The sequence below is a fragment of the Populus euphratica genome, unplaced genomic scaffold (assembly GCF_000495115.2).
Source record: "Populus euphratica unplaced genomic scaffold, PopEup_1.0 scaffold129.1, whole genome shotgun sequence".
NCBI lineage: Eukaryota > Viridiplantae > Streptophyta > Magnoliopsida > Malpighiales > Salicaceae > Populus > Populus euphratica.
The window spans coordinates 632,009-655,616 of record NW_011499907.1 but is presented as its reverse complement, the minus strand read 5'-3'; the positions used below and the strand labels follow the sequence as shown (position 1 = coordinate 655,616).

At 32.3% G+C, this 23,608-nt stretch overlaps 2 protein-coding genes across 3 annotated transcripts; both read left to right on the top strand.

Annotated features, from left to right (window-relative positions):
- Window positions 1-7,084: 7,084 nt before the first annotated feature.
- On the top strand, window positions 7,085-12,497 carry LOC105133485 (probable WRKY transcription factor 3). Its single transcript, XM_011037511.1, has 4 exons — window positions 7,085-7,912; window positions 9,007-9,737; window positions 9,819-9,977; window positions 11,900-12,497. The coding sequence occupies exons 1-4, from the start codon at window positions 7,475-7,477 to the stop codon at window positions 12,180-12,182; spliced, it is 1,611 nt and encodes a 536-aa protein (XP_011035813.1). The 5' UTR covers window positions 7,085-7,474; the 3' UTR covers window positions 12,183-12,497.
- A 430-nt stretch (window positions 12,498-12,927) lies between these two features.
- Window positions 12,928-20,142, top strand: CDC2CAT (CDC2C). Of its 2 annotated transcripts, XM_011037509.1 has the most exons (9): window positions 12,931-14,234; window positions 15,287-15,571; window positions 15,772-16,089; window positions 16,545-16,772; window positions 17,032-17,129; window positions 18,536-18,641; window positions 18,770-19,231; window positions 19,354-19,486; window positions 19,841-20,142. In XM_011037509.1, the coding sequence occupies exons 1-9, from the start codon at window positions 13,755-13,757 to the stop codon at window positions 19,846-19,848; spliced, it is 2,118 nt and encodes a 705-aa protein (XP_011035811.1). In that variant the 5' UTR covers window positions 12,931-13,754; the 3' UTR covers window positions 19,849-20,142. The 2 variants fall into 2 exon arrangements, with proteins under 2 accessions (XP_011035812.1, XP_011035811.1); XM_011037510.1 differs by lacking the exon at window positions 19,841-20,142 and having other exon boundaries at window positions 12,928-14,234; window positions 19,362-19,445.
- Window positions 20,143-23,608: the final 3,466 nt, after the last annotated feature.

Here is a 23,608-nt window from a genome sequence, read left to right as displayed (position 1 = left end):
CTCTGGTAGGGTTGTCTGCTGTCAATATGGTTTTTTTTTCTTTTTTTTTTTCTCTCTTTTTCTTTCTTTAAAAACTTATAGCTTGATCATCTTTGTTGTTAATATTTCAACTTTAGTTATTTTTTCTTTTTATTTCTAAATTTTATTTTTAGTCTTTTTGTATAATTTTTTTTTAAAAAAATTATTCTTCAATCCTAATTTATAATATATTATCTTTTTTTCAATGTAATCTTTATTCTTTTGATATTTCTTATTGATCTTTTTATTTATTTTTTTAAAAAATATAGTGGATAATGTGTCATTTTTTTTAACAAATAAAGTGTTGTTCCCTACAATCGATAGCAAAAAAAATTTCAACCTTCAAATTTTAATTTTGTTTTTTTATTTAAAAAAACCTTTATAATCTCATTCCTAACCAAAAACACACTTTAATTAGTTTAAAACCTCAATCAAATCAAATCAAAACACTCCTTTTGAATTTCAATATATCTTTTCTGATATGATTTAAAACCCAAACTACTTTAATTGAATTCCTCTCCAAATCTAGAATCACCAAAATTAATGTTCCTTATATGACCGGTCAGAAACTTTCTTTCTCCTCTCTCTTTCTTCAACACCTCTCCTTTTTCTTTCTTAATTACAAGGAGCTAAATATAAAATAAATAAAATCTCATAAACAAATATAAAATTTAAAAACTACGTAGGTTAAACACCCCAAATATTTTGTGGGCTTATACATAGCATTGTGTACTGTAAAAACACCCCAAATATTTTAATTTTTTTTTCCTGTTAATTATCAACTTAGCTCTGCTTGTGGTCTCCACCCTCCACCGTTCACCCACCGTTCACCGGTCAGTCATGTTGAGCCCTCCACCGTTCACCGGTCAGTCATGTTGAGCAATTGGCAAGGCTCCTCCAACTTGGCATCACGTCTTATTAAAAGTGACCCAGATGTTCCCTCAACAACAACCACACCAGGGCTACTGCTACTTGCATTTCATTTATGAGGCTACAATACTATAATATATTGTTATCATTTTTCACACTTGAGTTCGGGCAAATTGAGATATTTGCAGTGATAAAGATCTTGTGAATTTCGGACAAAAAACACTAAACCCAGTTTTCTCCAGTCCACTTGAGTTCTTAATAAATTCATGGGACCTCCCATACAATGAAGAACCCAATCAAAGTGCACAAGTCCTCGGCTCCACAGGGCTAATAATAAATTCAGTTTCCCTCGAGGATGTGTACAAGGAACCATGATGGTGATCTTTTTCTTTGGTGAGACATTGTCACTGTCTGACAGTTTTTTGTTACGTTGTCCACTCATCTCCATGTATCTTAAAACCTGGCGACAAAAAAATCTAAATTTTCCATTAATATTTTTTTAGTAATTTTTTTGAAAAATAATTTTTTTTAAAAAGTAAATTTATAAAAATTAAATTATTTTTTTTATGTTTAATAATGTCATAGAAAATAAATTAAAAAATATTTTCCAGTATTTGGTTATGTTATGAAAAATATGAAGAAAAATAACTTATTAAAAAATAATGAAATTAAAATAATAATAATTTTAATTTCATAAATTATTTCAAATGAGCTAAGTAATAATAAAAAGAATGATGATCAAATTTGATAGATTAAAAAATTTTAATTAAAAAAATAATAAGAGAAAAGCAAATAAAAATTATAAAAATAAGGAAAGTTAATATAAAAATAAAACTTTTTAAATTTTAAGGGGTGGAATTGAAAAACAAAATTCAAAATAGAATATATAGCAATCAAAAGTTTGAAGAATAAATTTATTATAATTAGAAAATAATATGATATTTTTAATTTTTTCACAACTTCTAGTTTCGCCAAAAAAAAAAAAATATTTTCATGGAAACCAAGCCAAATTTTTTTTTGACTAGAAAGTATTTAGGAAAACACTTTCATGGAAACCAAGCCAAATTTTTCTTTGACTAGAAAGTATTTTTTGTTGATCTATTTTTTTAATGACAAATGAACACATGAAAATTTAGAAACGAGGCCTACATTTAAAAAATTGATAATGAGAAAATATTGAGAAAGGTTGTTATATTGTATTTTCTTGTGTATATTTACAACTCATTTATTTTGGTTTTTGTTTGGTTATCGAAATCTCCAAAATATAATTTTGATTTAATCATCACAAATAAAATAAATTTGTAGTATGATCATAAAAACCATGACAATCATAAAAGAAATTTTATTTAATTTTCCTATAATATACTAAAATGAAAAAGATCAGGGGATTTGAATGAAAAATTAAAGAAATAATAATTCTAAAAATAATAAATTGATATGTCATTAATTTAGTTCAAGGATCTATACATCCATTCATATAAATATATTTATTATCGAAGTAAAATAAATATTCTTTAATGTCAAGCAAATAATTTTGATATCCTTTAAAACGGAGGGAAATTGATGAGATTACAAGTAAATTAATTAAACAAAGTTCTCTCAAATTTTTTTTTTATTTTTTTTTATTTTAAATTAATATTTTTTGATGTGATGGCAAACCAAAGGAGCCAAACCTGTATAGTAGATCAATGCCTAATACACTAGTATATAATTTCTTTCCTTTTAATTTTTTTTCTTTTAAGATATTTTCAATTTTATTTTTTTTCCTCTTTAATTTTCTTCTTTTCTCTTATTAAATTTTTTTTCATACTGTAAAGAGAAAATAAATTGATGTGATTTTTTTATATTATATAAAAATTGGGTGATGATAATTTTTTTCATTTCATGTTGGGTTGAATTTTCTAATTAAAGCATGTTTATTTCTGCGTTTCAAAAATATTTTTAAAAAATTGATTTTTTTAATTTTTCTTTACTTCAAATTGATATATTTTTTATTTTTTTGTATTCTTTTGATGTAATAATATAAAAAAACAAACAAATATTATCTCAACATTTCTTTTTAAATAGTATCGTGGACATAGATTCATAAAAATGTGAACTACATTATATACATAGATGTTTACATTGTGAACAACACTATAATACCTAGAGCGTTGTCTTTTTTATTCATTAGTTAAAAAATATTGTTGGGTCTAGATCGCAGCTAAACCCATCTATCTTGGGTCAAGTTAGGCAGCCAAATTCAATGATATTGAGTCTAGCTATGAAGCTAGACCCAAGGCTATTGGGTTTCGCTTGGTCACAAACCTAATAGCATATAACCTGCTGTACAATATTAATGAGACTTTTTTTTTATTGTACAAAAGTTGGGTGATTATAAGTTTTTTTTTTCATTTGAGATTGGGTTTAATTTCTTTATTAAAGTATGTCTGTTACTAATACTTTTGAAAAAATTTAATTTTTTTAAAGTTTTTTCTTTACTTCAAATTAATATTTTTTGATATTTTTGTATTATTTTGATGTGATGATATAAAAAATCAATTTCATAAAATAAAAAATATTATCTCAATATATTTTAAGAAAACAATATTTTAAAAACTAATCGTCATATAATAATATAATAACTAGCATATTGGTATGCGCTTCACAACGAGTCAATAACATTTTTTTTTTCAATTGTAAAAATATTTAAGTTGGGTTAAAAGCATGGAATGTATTTGTGCCATCACCATCTTCAAATAAAATATTTTTCATAATAGCATCATGAATATCACATAGCAGAGCAACGCCTAATACATCGACAATTAATTTCTTTCCCTTCAATATTTTTTCTTTTAAGATATTTTTATTTTATTTTTTCCCTCTTATTTAATTTTTTTACATACTATGAAGAGGAAATAAATTAATGTGATTTTTTTTTATATTGTGCAAAAGTTGGGTGATTATAATATTTTTCATTTGAGGTTGGGTTAAATTTTCTTATTAGCTGGGTGATTATAATGTTTTTCATTTGAGGTTGGGTTGAATTTTCTTATTAAAGTATGTTTGTTTTTGCTTTTCAAGAATACTTTGAAAAAAAGTTGAATTTTTAAATTTTTTTTCTTTACTTGAAATTAATTTTTTTGTTGTATTATTTTGATGTGATAATATAAAAAATAAAATTTAAAAAATAAAATTTTTTTGGGTTTAGTTGCCTTGTCAAACCCAATAACATTTTGATCTAGCTATCGAGCCGAATTTAATGCTTCTGGATCTAGTTGGGCTACCCTATCCAATGCTATTGAATCTGATATTTTTTCTAGCCTAAAGCTTTTTAGATTTATTTTGGTAACCAGACTCAAGATACTTAAATGTGTTACTCTGTGTTTTTTATATTTGATTTATATTTAAAAAAATATTATTAATTCGTTATGAATCGCGGCTAATATAACCTAACACTTTAAAAATGACCTTTTGTATATTAGTTGATATTATTTTTCAATGAATATACTCATCATACAACCGGTAATTATATGGATCTTATGGCTCTAACCTTCAAAATTATATCTAGTTAACATGTACCATAGATATAATGAAAAATAAAAAGTCAAATTAAGAGACTTAATGTCAACGATGTAGGGCACCAATTTTTTCAAGTTGTGAGCCTATTTAAAGAGTCACAAGTGACGGTCGCGGAGGGCAACAAGTCAATTTGAAAGAAGAGAGCTCTCTTTTCTGCCTTTATGGTTTTGTCTCATTTTTAAGCTAGGTTTGGTGGGAATTTGACACCCTTCTCGAATCCTTACTCCATGGATAATGCTCGAAGATGCATGCTCCTTGTTTTTTTAGATGATGAGTGTCCACTAAATTTGACTTGCATAACAAGCGTTCCTTCATCTACTCTACCATGAATATGTAGCCATGCCATTTACCAACTAGTCAAGTTAATAAAGTTCTTTTGCGAGACTTGTGAAAGATATATGCAAATTGATTTGGATATTTATATTAATAAAAAATATAAAAAATAAAACTATCTTATTTTAATTTATGAAATTTCAAGTAATTAAATCTTAATAAAGTTATTTTATTAGGCTCGTGGGAGTTGCGCTCGAGCTGGTCTGGATATCTATTTTAATAAAAAATAAAAAATAAATTATCTTTTTTTTAATTTAAGAAATTTCAAGTAATTAAATATTTTGTCTTATGAATCTAAAGAAAAAAGAAATGATTACTCTTGACTGAATAGATTTAGGACTTGTTTGGAAGCGTGGATGTAATATTTTTCAAATAACTTTTCGTACTAAAATACATGTTAATAATTTTTTTTATGTTTTAAAAATTATTTTTGATATTAACACATCAAAATGATTTGAAAATACTAAAAACATATTAATTTAAAATTAATAAAAAATAAAAAAAATTAAATCTTTTTAAAAATATTTTTAAAACATATAAACAAATAGTACCTTAATCTTACAGGCCTCACACCACATTCTTAAACTAAAGAACGCAATCTATAAAATAAAATATAAAAAGCTTAATTTAATTTTAAACAAAGCATACTTTTATCCCTTAACTATTATCAAATGATTACCTAATTAACCCCACTATTAAAATTTATGATTAAAAGACTTCTAGATTCTTGTTTTATATGATTCTCACGTAAAAAGTGTTTAAAGTGATGGTTCGTTGGGCAATGTATGTCCAATAAATGGAGGACTCAATTGAAAGTATTTTTGTTTGAGAATTCAATTGAGATTTGAGTGACAGCGATAAACATTTTCTTTTTTATAGTTTTCCTTTTAATTTTTTAATCAGGGAATATTTAAGAGTATAATTATAATTATTTTTTAAAATATATTTTATTAGTAAATTTATAAAAATATTTTTTTATTTTAAAAAAATTATTTTTAATATTAACAAATCAAAATAATTTAAAAGGTACAAAATTAATTTTAAATAATATTTTTAAATTTTTTATAATATATTATTTGAAATACAGTTTCAAACGCCACTGAATTTCGTTGTCAGATCTAATCATTTTATTTTTTAGCTTTCTCATTTGTCAATAATGGCGGCCTTCTAGTTCTCTTTTCTATCATTGTTTCTATTTAACCAAACTCAAAACCAATTCTACCTTTTCTTTTCACCGGACCAATGTTTTGCTGTTGGTAGTGGTTTGGGAGACGGTGAAAATTATGTTTTTTATTAAAAAAATTTATTAATTTTTTTTATATTTTAAATGTTTTAATATGTTAATTTAAAAATTATTTTTAAAAAATAAAAAAAATATTATTTTAATATAAAAAATATTTTCAAAAACAATCCTAACTATATTTTTAAATAAACTAGTTAAAATTCAACTACTTTTTTAAATATATCAATTTTCATGTTTTTTTATAATACAATATTATTATTTTTATGGTTGGTGTTGTTATATTTAATTGTTTTTAGTGGTTTTTCCTTTGAAAATAGTGTTTGATTAATAATTGTTTGCTTTAAAAGCGAAGCAACTCTCACTTTAAAAGAAAATTGATTTACTTTTAAAACAAAACCTATTTTTAATTAAAAATACAACTGCTTATTATAGGAATTCTTCCTCTAATTAAAATGACAACCTTCCATCTTAAAATAATAAAAATAATAATAATGTTAGTGTTTTCATTATTATAAGAAAGATACTATTTTTTTTTAATAATTTAAACTCCAAAGGAAAATTTCTTATATAAAATAAAACTTAAATGGACCGATGTTGCGTTAAGTGAGAGTTACAAATTAAATTCTTTTGATAAGATTTTTTATTAAAATTATATAGATACAAAATATTTTGATGGATTTCTTAACCAATAAAAAATTTATGAGAAGATTTGGTAATTTTCCTTTATTTATTTATTTTTTGAAGATTCTACGACAGATGGGGTTCTCACTTGCTTTAAAAAGGATGCATTACTTGGGTCAACGAAGAGCAGTTAACCATCTTTTTATTTTTAATTTTTTCAAATAAATAAATAAATTCTATGTCAGAATCTCACAAATACTATTTACAAACATAAACTTAGATATGATATGTTTTTAAAAATGTTTTTATTTAAAAATTTATGAAAATATTATTTTTTTATATTTTAAATTTATTTTTGATATTATTAAAAATAAAAAAAGTGATCTGTAGAATTTGTTTTTATATTTTTATAAAAGGTTTTTATACTTAGGAACCATTTGGAGGCTTCCCCACGAAGTTTAGCCTGAAAAAAATAATTACAGGGAAAGAAGAGAGAGAGAGAGAGATATGGTTTTCAATTCATTTGGGGTCCGTGGACTTTCCACTGAATTTAAAGATAGCACGAAATCGCTCGAAAGGCCAGATAGATAAATACGTGAAAGACACTGAGATTTGTTGTTCTTCTTCTTCATATGGTTCCAGACAAACAGATAGAGGCAGGGCTAGAAAGAAAGCGAGAAAGAGTTAGGACGAGGAGGAAGAAAAGGAGTTCCAGTTCTTGTCAGATTTCACAGGCAATAAAAACCTAAACAGAAATCATACAAGAAAACAAACACTACTACAATTAGCTGTCTTTCACTCCTCTTTACCAAGGACAGAAGAAGAAGAATGGCCGAGAAGCAAGAAAACCTCACAACAGCACCAGCACCTGCAAGGCCTACAATAACTCTTCCACCAAGACCGTCCATGGAGGCCTTTTTCACGGGTGGCTTAAGTCCTGGTCCCATGACTCTAGTCTCCAGTTTCTTCGCTGATAGCCCCTACCCTGAATCAGATTACCGTTCTTTCTCCCAACTTCTTGCTGGTGCTATGGCTTCTCCAATTGCCAGGCCTGCTTTTTTCAATGACCATTCAATACCCAACAACAATACTAATTCTGCTACTGCTACTGCAACTTCTTCAAAAGATGATGGTAGTAATAGCAATCTGGGTTTTAAGCAAAGTAGGCCTATGAATTTGGTAGTGGCTCGCTCTCCGTTGTTTACTGTCCCTCCTGGGTTGAGCCCCTCTGGTTTGCTTAACTCTCCTGGCTTCTTTTCTCCTCAGGTACTTTGTTTTTCATTTTTCCTTTTTCGATCTATGAATTTTCTTGTTTGGCTTATTATAATGGTTCTTTGGTAAGGTGAGGTTGTTGGGAAAATGGTAATTTTCTGATTGGATGATGATGTTCTGCTTGCTTTAATTTTGCGTGTGAGGGTGCTTTTAGCTTGAGTTTATATGTAGTAATTTATAGAAAAGCCTTGATCCTTTTTCTTTTTTAAGATTGGGAAATGTTAGATTATTACTTGATGCTGCTTGTTTTCTTGGTTCACCTTTCAGGTTTGTTTACAGAGAGAGATGATAGTTTGTGTGATGGTTGATTTGTAATTGAGGAAGGGGTTACATTTATGAGCTCGAATGATACTGAATTGAATTATTTTCTTATTAGAAGACTTTATTTTGGGATGCAATATAGTTTCAGAATGGAAAGGTTTGTTAGGTGTTTTGATTCTGAAAAAGGATCATTCAAAATTTGTTATTTGTTGCTGGCTAGAACATCTGGACTGTAAAGTAACTAAGTTACTTGATAAAAATCATTTTCTGTTTCATACTCTAATGCTTGAAACCAAGCGAAGTGTTATCTGTTCCTCATCCAAATTGTGGCCGACACTTCTTTCTATTGCCTTAATCATCAAAGGTCTGATTTCTTGTGGTGTACTTATCATTATTCTTTATGCTCGTTCTCAAATGAGAGTTTTGGTGTAGCATAAACTTATCTTGGAGTTCGAAATTTTTGGTTGGCTTGGCTAGCTGGGCTTATTGGAAAACATGATCTAGGCTAATAATTTGATTAAAAAAAAAAAAAACCCTTGGCAGCCGGATGAGATATTGATTTACCTGTTCTTTTGGTTGAGCACATAACAGTTATTCGGAAACTTGTGGAGTGATCCGCTGGTGCAATCTATATGATGGATTTGAAAATTTCTTGAATTCTATTTCAAATACAAATCTAGAACCTTAGAAACAGATGTCCTTTCCACTATGGATGCTTGTGTGGACATTTTTGCAGTATGGGAGTATATGACATGCTGCTGCAACATATCACTGCAGCAGTGACCAGTGTTAGGTAATCAAATATTTATACATCTGTTTCCGTGCAGAGTCCCTTCGGAATGTCCCACCAGCAGGCCTTGGCACAGGTTACAGCTCAAGCTGCATTACTCGCTCAATCTCAAATGCATATGCATGCTCAGTACCAGCCTTCTTCAGTAACAGCACCAACTGAGTTATTGACACGCCATCCATCCTTTAACCCTGGTGAAGCTTTGCAACAGCAGCAGCAGATGCCACACTCAACCTCTGACACCCAGAATTCCGTGGTGGAACTGACAGAGTTTTCTCATTCTGAAAGGAAATACCAACCTCCTGCTGCTGTTGATAAACCCACTCATGATGGCTACAACTGGAGAAAATATGGGCAAAAGCCAATTAAGGGTAGTGAATATCCAAGAAGCTACTACAAATGTACACATCTAAATTGTCCAGTCAAAAAGAAGGTTGAGCGTTCTAGTGATGGCCAAATTACCGAGATCATCTACAAAGGCCAGCACAACCATGACCTGCCTCAACCCAACAAGCGTTCAAAAGATGGCAATGATTCAAATGGAAGTATGCATTTGCAATCTAAGCCTGAAGTTGATTCACAAGCTCAAGCTGGTAATGCAATCAATTTGACTGAAACAGTACCTGCTCATTCAGTAATTGGGAGGGATCAGGAATCTACTCAAGCAGATCCCTTAGAGCCACCTGGACCCAGTGACAGCGAGGAAGCAGGTGATGCAGCTGTGCAAGAAGAAGAGAGGGGTGATGATGAGCCAAACCCAAAGAGAAGGCAAGTTTAAGATGTTTCACTGTTTAAAATCATGCATTCTCTTCTGATAATTTTCTGAGAAAATTTATTCTCGGAGTGCAGGCAAGTGGATGTTGTGACATCTGAGGCAACTTTACCTCACAAGACAGTCACAGAACCAAAAATCATTGTTCAAACGAGAAGTGAAGTTGATCTTCTGGATGATGGCTACAGGTGGCGCAAATATGGCCAGAAGGTGGTCAAAGGGAATCCTCATCCAAGGTTGTTATTGCTTTGCTTATTTTTGTTTATGTTCTTCTACACTATCCAAGTGTATCCTAGGGGCCTTTCTGTGAGCACAATACTTGCACATTATATTGTATGTGTCGTCCCAGGTGCTAGCCCTCTTGTCAATTTAAATTACTCAAAATATTTTGGAAGGTTTTTCATCCCCTCTAGTTGTGTGTGTTTGTTTCTTTTATTATTTGAAAAGGATATAAACTCTAGAACAGGAGAGGGTAACATCTAGTTACGGTTTCACAAAATTTATGTTACTAAAAAGAAATTGAAGAGAGCAAGCAAGCATTTTTTTTGCACGAAGTGGCTTTCAAGATCCCATTTGCAGCCCTGTAATTTTAAACCAGGATGTGTACTCTTGCTTTAGAACCATCAGAGAGAAAAAATTGTGCTTATATTACAATTTTTTTTTAAAAAAAAAAGACCAAAAGAAAATTGGTTTGACATGAGTACCTTAAATCTTCAATTTACAAGCTGTATGCTGATTTTTAAAGTAAAAGGTAGAGGATGGTGGTTTCAACTTTGGGTTAGAAAATTGAATCAAGTAGCAGATGCAAGAGAGGGAACTGGCTATAAAGATGATCCTTTTGAAGCATAAAGGATGCCATGCTTGAAAATAATGGCTGCTATGGCAATATATAGATGCCACTAGAGGACCCTGTTTTGATGGGTTTTAACACAATGAGAAAATGATATTGTATTAAATAATGATGTTATATAAATGGTGGCGTTCGATGCTCAACACCATGATTGTGACTCAAGCAATTAACTTGGTGGCTAAGTTTGAATTTCAGAGAATGGAAAGAAACCAAGTGAGAATTTTACCTTTCTTTCTATATGCTTTTCATAACATCCATAGTAGCTTACAGAACATTGTTTGTCTGGTTCATGACAATTAGTACAATCCTTCAGTTTTTTTCAATGCTGATCCTTCTCTATGGAAACTTGCTGATCTGAGTTAGGCCACCTTTCAGCAGATTTTTTTCTAAATGATTTGACTGCATGATTCTTATTTATTTCATTTTGGAAATTAATTTGTTAGTTAAAGCGTTAAATCCTTTAGCTTCCATTGTATCAAGATATTCAGGTTTCAGAGAGGGAAGATTTTGAAGTGCAATCAAAGTTGCTTAGCATTTATTTTTTTCTCTTGTCATGATTGATTGGATTTAAAACTTTTACAAAGCTGTATTTCTGTTACAGGGGTTGCAGTGAAGTTATTTCTGATTTTTATCTGGTTCTGCAAAGAGCCTCTTTCGCTCTTAAATCATGTGCTGTTGTCAATTTTCTCATACAAATGGGCCATATTCCTGTTTCATCTTTTCTGTGGCCGGCTTTAGTATTTGTGTTTGTTTTAGATCAGAATTTCTTGCATTGCTTCATCTTTGATCCCTCTTGGTAATTAATTTGTTAGTTAAAGCATAAAACCCTTTAGTTTTGGCATGAAAATTGTTTTTGGTGCAATTAACCAAGTCTGGGAATTTTATAGTATACTTCTTTCTTCTTATTTGATACTTTTTATTTGCTTCCTGTGGGAATGCTAAGAGTACTTGTGACTTGTTCTAGGGGCTTGGGTGGCACCTCTCTCCAGGTCCTGGCCCAGAAAGAGTTATGTTTACCTAGTTATCCTCATTTATATTTTTCTTATTTGCGTAAGTTGTTTGTTTCTCTATAATTATCCAAAATCCTACACAATGCCACGTTGATATTATTCTTATAGGATTGTGTTGTTCCTTGCTCTAGTTTTTTGTGAGACCCAGCGCAATGATATTCCAAGAATCCACTGTGGTTAACCCAGTATAACTGCTCACAGCTGTTGCCTGTGATGGTTCAATCAAATCTTGGCATGTTTTCCAAGATACTTCATACTTTCTGTGAGGACACTACTGATGCATTATTTATGTCCCCAGGAGTTATTACAAGTGCACCAGTGCAGGATGCAATGTTCGTAAGCATGTTGAGAGGGCTGCAGCAGATCCCAAAGCCGTTGTAACTACATACGAGGGAAAGCATAACCATGATGTTCCTGCTGCTAGAAACAGCAGCCATAATACAGCCAACACTAGTGCATCCCAAGTGAAACCTCAAAAGGTGATGACAGAAAAGCATCCCTTGCACAAAGGAATGGAGTTTGGCAACAATGACCAAAGACCAGTGCTTCTACAGCTAAAAGAAGAAAAAATTGCTGTATAAAATACTCTGCTGATAGCTGCTAGACAATTACGAGGGTAATTCTAGCCAACTAACATGGTACAAAGAAGAGACATGGAGAAGAAAATAATTATTTGTTGTGAGAATCCAGCGATAATGGTTTTGTTTCTGTTTTTGTTACATTTTTGAGATAAAATGTAGTGATGATATATAGTTGCTGCATCTGTTGACCATTTGTCAAGAAATGTTGGTTGTACACGATTGATTCTGCAAGTGCTGCTGTATATGATTGATTGTGCACGCCCAAGTGAAGATGAGAATAACTAATGCTTGAAGATAATTTATCCTTTTTGTGCATGTCATCCTTCTCAGTGACCATGCGAAGCTCTCGCATGACAATCCCCAAGGGATTGGTGCTGCTGTGTTCAAAAGATTGTCGAAATCTCTACAGGTTTAGGACTTGAGATTCACTTGAAACTGTGAGAGAGTCAAACAGTGATGGGTGGGATGGGATTTAGAGATGGAAAAGAGCTATTCCTACTTGTGAAGCCATCAATGGAAATTTTAAATGGCTGAGATTCCTCCTAATAAAAGTGGAAATCACCTATCCAAATGGAAACCCTTCTGCCCCCTCGCCCTCCTAAAGAAAGCGTTACGTGCATAATCCGCTTGTAAACCACCGCTTCAATGATTGGTGCAGTGGGCTCTTAACTAATGCACTCTTCTGTGCGGGCCAGAGCATGCATCTATGCAAATGTCAAGAAAGAAGAACAAAAACCATAACCATCTCTTCAATTTCATCAAAGAACTATCACCCATAACCACCAGCTCTCCTGGTGGCTTTGTTTGTGTATGTTCGAGGATGGTAAGAGAGAAGAGAAGAGCAAAAGGAGGGGGGGGAAAGCTACCATCCATAGCCTAATCCATTTACTCTTTTCTCAAATTGAAAAAACCTCCCCCATTTATCTCTAGATTTACCCGGAGAACATGCACGCTATAGGAATAGTGATGGTTTTTATTGTAGCTGTGAATGGGAGGAGTGGGCCGCAACCACTATACGAAGAGGTCATCCTCACACATCACTCAACGTCAATGAAAACCTAAACGCCAACCCAAAGCAAATAAACTAACAGAAAATAATAACAGAACTACTCCCCCAACCTCAACGGTTACATTTCATCCTCTCTCTCTCTCTTTCCCCCCCCTCTCCCCCTCTTCCTAGTCTTGGTTTCTTTTTTGCAAAACCAAAGCCAACATACATACATGCATGCACTTTCTCTCTTGGAAAAAAGAAAAGGAGAGAAAAGAAAAGAAAAGAAAAAACATGAACCAAATCGGACCCACGACCACAACATTCCTGTCTCTCCCTTTAATCTCGGAGGAGACTCATTTCTTTGACACGTTAACACAGAAATCCTACGCAAATCTCGCAGGTTACACAACACACAACACTCCTACATTTCCCAAAAATAACAACAAAAACTCTGTTTTCTCTCTGTTATTCTTCTTTTTTGGATCGATTACTAATGGGATGCCCTCAAAAGTTTTAATCTTGAGGTTATGTGGTAGTGACCTACAGAAAATAAACCCATTTTCCCGATCTGGGTCGGGTTAATGGGTTGCATTTACTCTAAGAGGGCGGTGTCTGTGGCCGCTGCCACCCCTGCTAATCCACAACCACCATACACAGCGACTGTTTTTGATCTTGCCTCAGAAAATCCATCTGGATCATTGGATTTTGAGCAGAATCAATACATCAAGGATAAAAAAGATAAAAGCTATAATACTTATAGAAAAAATAGCTTGCCATATAAAAATGGTGACCATAATGAAGGGGGGTTGATATATGAAGATCAACAACGTCATCATCATCGTCGTCGTCATCAAAGTAGCAATCATGGAAACAATAAAAATTTGAGGAAAAGAGGGGGCTCTGGTAGTGGATCAATTAGTTTCAAATTTGGGTTCTCTAGTAGGAATGTTGGGGTTGAACAGGTTGCTGCTGGATGGCCTTCTTGGCTTAGTGCTGCAGCTGGTGAAGCCATTCATGGTTGGGTGCCTCTAAGAGCTGAAGCTTTTGAGAAATTAGATAAGGTATTTTATAATTCTTGATTTATTTTCATTGTTTTTCAAGGTTTTTATGATGATTATTATTTGATTTGGTTTTAAGTGAAGAAACATAATTGTTTTGGGTTCTTGTAGATTTTTCATGTTCTATTTTTGTTCATTACATCTTATGGTCTCCATAAATCATTTGCATCATGCTTTTGTTTAGTCATTGATCATCAATTTTATTTAGTATATGTGTTGGCTTTTTACTTGCCCTTTGGTGGAACATCCGTAATCTAGTGCTAGAATATGGCTGGGCCTGGTAGATGGTTTTTCATAATATTAGTTTGGCCGGGTTGGCGAGTGGGATTAGCTATTCAGCTAGAAGATGAAAGTATATGTAGAATTTTTTATTAAAAAATTTGGTCCAGAGAAGCCAAAAGGCGGTGATGCTTGGCGATGCTCTTTCGAAGGGAAAAAGGGTGTTGATGGAATTGAGAGAGAATTTAAGGTCTCATGCTTCAATTAAAGCATGTGACAAGAAGCTGAGATTGAGAGAATTGGTCAGGTTTAATGGTCTAAGTCCATGCATTATTCTTGATGCTATGGAGATCGAAAGAGAATTATAGGTGATTTGTGCTGTCAGGTAATAAACTTTCTTTAGGTTGACAATTCAAATTGTTTTCCTTTGGCAGCAACCTTGCCTCAAGGTTAAGCCTTGAGGCATAAGCCTACTAGAGTTACGATATCACTGGATAATAAGATTGTGGGATCAGCTAAGGCATGAACCTCTATTTCTTGAGTAATAAAATAAACTGAGCCTTGAGGAATAAGCTTGGATATATACACTGCAAATATATTAAGATGCGTGATGAATATCAGAAATTGATTTATGATTGAAATAAAACTTGAATTTGCACCCAACCTTAAAAGTGGAAAGACCCTCTGCTATCTGTTGTCCGGCAAATAATGTTCTTGTTGATGGGTGCTTCACTTTTTCCTTTTTCGATACTTGTGCTAAATTGAATGATTCAGTTCTTATATTTTTATCATTTTTGTAACTCATAATAGTTATTCACTCTAATCCATGTATTTAGATTGGACAAGGCACTTACAGCAGTGTGTTCCAAGCACGCGATGTTGAAACTGGGAGGATGGTTGCCCTGAAGAAGGTTCGCTTCGACAATTTTAAACCAGAGAGCATTAGGTTTATGGCCCGTGAAATAATGATTCTCCGCAGGCTTGACCATCCAAATATTATGAAATTAGAAGGAATAATTACTTCTCGATTGTCGAGCAGCATTTACCTCGTGTTTGAATACATGGAGCATGATCTTTCTGGACTGTTGTCTTCTCCAGATATCAAGTTCACTGAGTCTCAGGTAGGATAGCATTCTATTTATTCATTTGATTTTTGAGGATTTAACCATTTAGGTTATGTTTCAGGATATTATATACAATTGCTCTAACACAAATCAGAGTCATGTCTTCTTAACCATCTTCTTTCTTTCATGACACTGAACATATCCTTTTTTTTCTTCATTTAATTGCCTGGCAAGTTTAATTTGATATTCCTTTGCAGGTCAAGTGCTATATGAAGCAGCTATTATGTGGAATTGAGCACTTCCATTCACTAGGTATAATGCACCGGGATATCAAAGCATCCAACATTTTGCTAAACAATGAGGGAATTCTGAAAATAGGAGATTTTGGATTGGCCAATGTTCTTAATTCAAGGAACCAGAACCAATTAACTAGTCGCGTGGTGACTTTATGGTATCGCCCCCCTGAACTTTTGATGGGCTCAACAAGTTATGGTGTATCAGTGGACCTGTGGAGTGTGGGCTGTGTATTTGGTGAAATCCTCTTTGGGAAGCCTCTACTCAAGGGGAGAACTGAGGTAACATTTCAATCCTATGGATGTTTTTGTTAAGGAATGCATGAATCTAAAAAATTGTAAAGACATATAACGAATTTAGTGTCCCTTAAATCTTTTTCTATCTATAACATCTGGTTCTTCTCATACTAGGCCCTAAAATAACTCCTGAGGTTATATCTGCACTGTTTCTTTCTAAGTTTCACTGTTCTACACAACTTCAAAAGTTCTGTTTGCCTACCCTTACTAGCATTTGATGAGAATTAGGGTGCAAAAGAAGAAACTGAAAATATTGGAAGTACAAATATGCATGGATATTATCTTGATCAAAAAAGGCAAACACAATTTTCTTGAGTTCAAAATGGAAAAACCAGATATTCAACGTATATGGATGGCATATTTTCATCTTTTCTTAATTGGTTTACTTCAAAACCTTTTTGGAAGTTCAATATATTTATCATTTTTTTTTCAACTCGCAGGTTGAACAATTACACAAAATCTTCAAACTCTGTGGTTCTCCTTCTGATGACTTCTGGAAACGATCTAAGCTTTCCAATGCTACCATGTTCAAACCCCAGCATCCTTATGAAAGTTCTCTTCAAGAGAGGTGCAAAGATATTTCAGCAGCTGCTTTGGACCTGATGGAAACTCTTCTTTCCATAGAACCAGAAAAGCGTGGGACTGCCTCCACTGCCCTTTTGTCTCAGGTTTCCCTAACTAAAACCAATCCTCTAACCCTTCAGTTTCCAGATTGAAGATCTAATTTGAAAAATAGTAGTGCCTTTGGCTATTGCAGTTTCTGATGTTTCAGAAGCCTTTGCTTTTCACTTTTGAACGGTGTTTTCCCTATGTTTTTCAGATTTTAGAACTATGAAAACCTTATAGACTGAATCAATTTTACATTTTTTTTTTCAAAAATTTGAGCCATTCACCTTTTCTCCTCTTAAATTTCTCCCCTTTTTCCAGTATTTCAGAACAATGCCATATGCATGTGAACCATCAAGCTTGCCACAGTATCCACCTAATAAAGAAATGGATGCCAAATATCGAGAGGAAGCACGAAGGTATACACTTCGTTACTCTGTTGTGTATGTGTGTGTGTGGGTGTGGGTGTGGGTGTGAGAAGGGGGGCGGGAATACTGGCCTTTCGAGTAAAATTGGTCCTCCTTCTTAGTGCTGAGTAAAAATTCTCAATCATGTTGGTTTTGCTTGTATTAAAGTTCCTTTAATTTGTGATGTTAACACTGTGGTACAACATTAACATTTTAGGAAAGCTGCTTGTGATTTTGACAATTTTTCTGCTAAATCAGTGACCTAAGAATTTTGCTCCTTGATTAGGCAGCTAAAATGTAATTCGCATGCTTCAGTCTAAAAGCCCAACAGCTTTTAGTTGTATCTGCAACCAAGGAATATATTTCCTTGGGATAAATTCAGCTCCATGAACTATGCGGTTATGTGAACAGGATTTTGATATGTTTGCCACTGAATAACTGTTGTACCTAGGGGTGTTCATGGTTCGGTTCAGTTCGGTTTAGACTAAAAAAATCAATCGAACTGAGTTATATTAATTTTATGAAATATTAACCGAACCAAACCAAAATCTTGTTCAAACCGAACCAGTTCGGTTAAATCTGGTTTTTTTGGCAAAAAACTAGGAAACCGAATCCTTCACATATCAAACACTAATTTTTCCTTGTTTGGAATTTTATATTTCCTGCTATTGCAATCTTGAGTTGACACGTGAAGAACAATGCAGTTTAGCTAACCATTCAGAGGATTTTGTAATGGATTCATCTTTGTTGTGGTAAACAACAAAAGCTATAAAGTCATCTTCGGTCATTAATCATTATTTCCTGTTGATATGCCTTAGATCCCCGGGCAAACACCAAGTACTAGGTCAAAAATTAGCTTGTTATCTATTCTCTAAAGGAGCTGGCTCTTTCTATTGCAACTGCAACAGCTTACGCAGAAATAAAAAAGGCTTATGCAAAAGTAAAGAGAAGAGAAGTTAAGGAGATGAAGAGGTGGGTTTGTGTTTGGCTAAAATCTAGGTAATGTGGGACTTTTAAGATGGAGACAAATGTAGAGACAGGGCAATTGAAATTTGAAAGTGAAAGGAATATTGAGATAAATATTCTCAGGGGTCAATGTGGTGGCTATTAGGGTTAGAAATTGAAATTTGAAAGTGAAAGGAATATTGAGATAAATATTCTGAGGGGTCAATGTGGTGGCTATTAGGGTTGGGTTTCAGTATTTAACTATTTATACCCCTCGTAATTTGTATAACTTTGGTTTTTTGGTTGGTCCCGTTTAGTTTGTCGATTTTAGTTTTAAAACCAAAACTAAATTGGACTTGTTAGAATTTATAGTTTTGAAAATCGGTATAATCAGTTTTTTATCTCGATTTGGTTTTTCAATTAATTTTTCTTCAGTTGATCGGTTTTTTAAACACCCCTAGTTGTACCTTCAGGAAAAAGGCTGGTAGTAGAATGCGAGATCCAGGACTCCCGAGAAAACCAAGAAGAGTTCATCGGACATTCCAGGAACAAAACTTTAATAAATTTGCACCAAAGGAGGTCTCTCTCTCTCTCTCTCTCTCTCTCTCTCTCTCTCTAAATTTGCACCAAAGGAGGTCTCTCTCTCTCTCTCTCTCTCTCTATAGAGAAGTGAGCTAGTTCCTGATACTTTGTTTTCGGTTACGCAGGAAGTGAAAGATAACTCTGAATTTGTTCGTATGGCTAATGATAATAATGCATATGTGAAAGGAAGAAGAGGAGCGAGCAGAGAGCAAAATTTGTTTTCTGATACGATCTCAGAGACAGCCCAGGTAACAAAAGGACACTATTCTTTCACAGGACCAGCACAAGTCACAGCATCAAGTGGTTTTGCATGGGCAAAGACACGGAAAGAGGATTCTACATCCACATTATCTTATGATCCATCTGTCTCATCAAGTCAAATTAGTGCTGAAGATTCATCAAGGTTCAACTTTGCGAACAGCTCCTTTGACTTCACTAACGCAGAGAATGGGAGAAACAATTTCCTTGAGGCTTCTGCCAAGCATGTGATGCAGAAGCAGCATAACCAATCTGATCCCTTTGATTCTCTCAATGCATCTGAGGCACACTATTTTAATGATCTCAACAGAACTGAAGATGCTGTTGTGGTAAGAAGTAATCTGATGATGTGACATCAGCCCGTGAAATGAATTCTCATATTTTAAAAATTTTTAGAAATAACTGAGCAATTTCTGGTGTTATGACTAACTGCATTACGATAACCTGGTAGGACCACAATAAAGAAAGGGAGAAGATTGAATTTTCAGGCCCTTTGTTATTCAGACCAAATAAAATTGAAGAACTCTTGCAAAGGAATGAAAGTCAAATACGTCGAGCAGCTCGAAGAACAAGGTTGGCTACAGGTGAGGATTCTACATTTGTATCTTTTCTAGCAAAGCCTATGCAGTCGGATACTTTGAGAATTAGATTCCTGAGATTATTTTTATCTGCTACAAGCTAGAAATATTTGCATGAGAACAACGTTGGCTACAGGTGAGGATTCTACATCTGTATCTTTTCTAGCAAAGCCCATGCAGTCGGATACTTTGAGAATTAGATTCCTGAGATTATTTTTATCTGCTACAAGTTAGAAATATTTGCATGTTGAAGGATCTTGCATATGCTTAGCTCATATAATCCTGAAAACCAAGACTAATTTTCCTCTAAGCTCCAGTGAAGTATTGAGGAACTTAAAGATTGTGGTTTTGCTTTTGCAGAAATGTGATGCAAGGATTCTACGATTGGCAAATCCTTCGATTCCTTCAAGCAGGCAGTAAATTGTGCAGAACTCCTTGCTAACTTGGGAAAATCAGAGGCCTTGTGTCTTTTATAGTGCTTTCTAGTACTCTTGAGTTCAAAAGAATTCTTCTTTTTGACGTATTAGTGCTACCTTTCCTTAGGTTTTAACATGTGTTCAAATCCACAAATTCCACCAAAAACAAAGGGGGTTTTGAGTTTGTACTGGACCAATCATATATATAATAGAGAATAGTGCCCTTTTCAACCAAAAGAAAGGAAGCAAAAACAAAGAAAAAGCCTTGTCTTATGTACGGTTTATAACACAACAAATGACGCAGAAAAATCATGCCTCCTGCCGGAGATGCTCGTAGAAGATACATGGAATGTGGCTTGTAAGGGGAAAAAAGAAGTTTATTGTAGCCCTCCCCCATTACATGATTCTAATAGAGGAAATCAGTCATTAGGGTTCTTGCTTCGAAGATGAAAGCCATCAGGTATACTTTATCTGTTCAAGTTTTGAAAGAAGCACCAAATCCAGCAATACCCCCTTGGACTTAGCATGATATATTGCAGATGTAGAGATGTGTTGTAAAGAGACATGAAAAAAGTTAATTACCTCTTTGTTAACCTGTCTTCATTCAGCCAGTGAAAGATAAGACACATGAGATGAAGATCAAAGCTCCTTTTTCTTTTGCCTTTTCTTTTTCTTTTTCTTTTTCGTTTAGATTTATTATGAGGTCTGTTGAATTTTAGACTACATAATATCCTAGGTGTTTGCACATCCATAGAGGTCAGCCTGGTTAATGAACTTACAGGAGCCTGCGGGAACAAAATGCTTGTTTGATTCTTTTATATATTTATTGGCACAATTAAATACCCCACACACATCATCAAGTTAAATTCTTCAGCAAAAAATTAATCTCCCCGTTGATTTACTGAAAACTTGTGAGTTTTGTTGATGAATCCTCTAGGATTCTATCAAAGTCGTATTAGAACCAAAGTGACGTGTGTATCGATCTTTCTGACTCAGGAATAACGGGAGGGTGAAGTAAAGATCTCTTCCGCCATGAAAAACATCATGATTGGGTTTGCCACAACTACTACCTTGAGCCAGAGAATTGACTGGGTCGAGTTTCCCTGCAAAACAAATTTTATATCAAGATAGAAGATCCTCTTATATTTAAGTTATCAAATTATAGGAGTAAAATAAAGGCTAGAAAGATAGCTAAATATTCTCACTTAGATATATTTATTATATATATTTATAAGTTATGTGTATATGATATACAATACACAAAAATTAACAAATTAGATTTAAAATTTAAAAATTATATATTTTTAGGATATATTAAGAAAGCGAAAGGGTATCACTTGTAGGATCTTATTGTCCACAAGGTAGTATCAATAAAGATGTGATATTTAAAGAAAATAAAACACAAATAAAAGAAAATGATAGCACTTTAATGAAGACTACAACAATTCAAGTAAAAAATATTTTGAATCATGTTTCTTTTAACTTTGTACTAGAGCATGAAGAATAAGAACATATAAATTTCAAAAAATTTGAAATTCAACAATTAACTTGTGAAAGAAGACCATCAGTTTGACATTCAGAATATGTTATTGAGAACAACATTTTATATTATCTTCTAATAAAATATAGAGATCCAACTTTTTTCTATGAAGTTGCAAAAGGTATAAATATATTTATGTGGATGACAACAATGTAAGAGAAAATTGAAGTTTTGCACAAAAATAAAACTTGGAGTCTTGTTCCGTTACTATAAAAAAGGAAGGTCATTGGCAACAAATGGACTTACAAGATAAAATATGATTGAAATGATCAAGTGAAGTGTTATTGTGCAAGATTAGTAGTGAAAGAATATGCAAATAAAAAAAAATAATGAATTATTTTACCTAGTGGTGTGACTTACAACAATTAGAGTAGTTAAATATGAAATTTGCATTTATTTATGAAAAAACTTTAAAAAGATATTTATATGATTCAACCTAAAGGTTTTGATCAATTAGGTAATAAGAACTTGGTTTTCAAAAAAGATATTTATATGATTCAACCTGAAGGTTTTGATGAACTAGGTAATAAGAACTTGGTTTTCAGATTGAATAAAACTCTATATGATCTCAAAATATGCTTAGATATTGTTACAAGAGATTTAATTCCATTATAATTAGCCGTGGGTATAACAAAATCATTTCAAACCATTTTATATATTATAAAAGTTTGAAAAAGAAGGTGATTTTATCATTTTATTGTTATATATGGATGACATATTGGTAATAAACCCTAATAAAAATCGATTCCATGAATTAAAAGCATAATTGGTTAGGGAGTTTGATGTGAAAGACTTAGGGACTAATAAACAAGATTCTAAGGATGTAAATTCATTGACATGAAAGTAAAAGAAAGAGTTGGTTTTCACAAAATAATTATTTGAAGAAAATCCGGTGAGGCTTCTACATGCAAGATTATGAATCAATTTCAATCTCATTTTCTGTTAACTTCAAATTATTCTCAAGCATATCTTTTAGCAATGAAGCAAAGAGGATGAAGATGTTTCAAGTAACGTATGCATTAACAGTTGAAAGTTTAATAGTTGTTATAATATGTATAAGATTAAATATTGCGCAAGTAATACGAGCAATCAATCGATACATGGCAATACTATTAAGAAGATCTTGAGATGCATCAATGGTATCTCAGATGTTGTATTATGTTATAAAGGATCAAAATTTCATATTAGAGGTTATATTGATTTAGATTTTGCAGGTGACTTTAAGAAAAAAATATCCTCTTCAGGCTATGTATTCACAATTATAGAAGGATTATATGTTAAGTCTCTAAACTATAAACTGTTATTGCCTTATCCACAATAAAAGCTAAGTATATGACGTCTACCCAAACTTGTAAAGAAAAAATATGGCTAAGAAGACTCATGAAGGAGCTTATGCATAAACAAGAGAAGATTATTTTGTATTATGACAGTTAGAGTGTCTTATATAATGTAAGGAATTCAATATGTCATTCAATAACAAAATACATAGATGTCCTGTATTATTTTGTTCGTAATGAAAGATAAATTGCATCAAGAAAAACCTAGCAGATGCTTTAACCAAGTTAGTTAAAAATAATAAATACATATGATGTATGTCCCTTTATGGTCTAATAGAAATATAATCAACATGGAAATAACAAGTATTAAAAAAATTCATATATGATCAAATAAAAAAATAAAAAAAATCAAAATCTTCAAGTAAAAAAAAATATAAACCCTACCTTCCATTTAATAGCATCCCATTCAAATAGTTAGTGCCTAATAAGTGCATCATTTATTGATATGGTAGTGCACCATTTGTTTTCTTTTAAGAGAGGATAAGATGCCCAACTATGCCTTTCAATGCATCACATACAAGAAAAAAATACAAAAGTGAACGAGTGGAATTCCAAACAACATTGTGAAGTATTTGCTAGAGAAATTTTGAATTCTTCTCATATCATATTATATTAAAAAGTGTGGTTATAATTTTCATATTATTTAATAAAAATTTTGTATAATTACTTATTAATATAGATAAATTTAGGTGAATCTTCTTGTATGTTTTATTTTTTTTATTGTTTCTGTTTTCTTTAGTTGTGCATTTTGTTTTATATGCATCCTAGCAGTGTGCCTATTATTATTGTAATTATTATTATTATTATTATTATTATTATTATTATGTTAAACAGA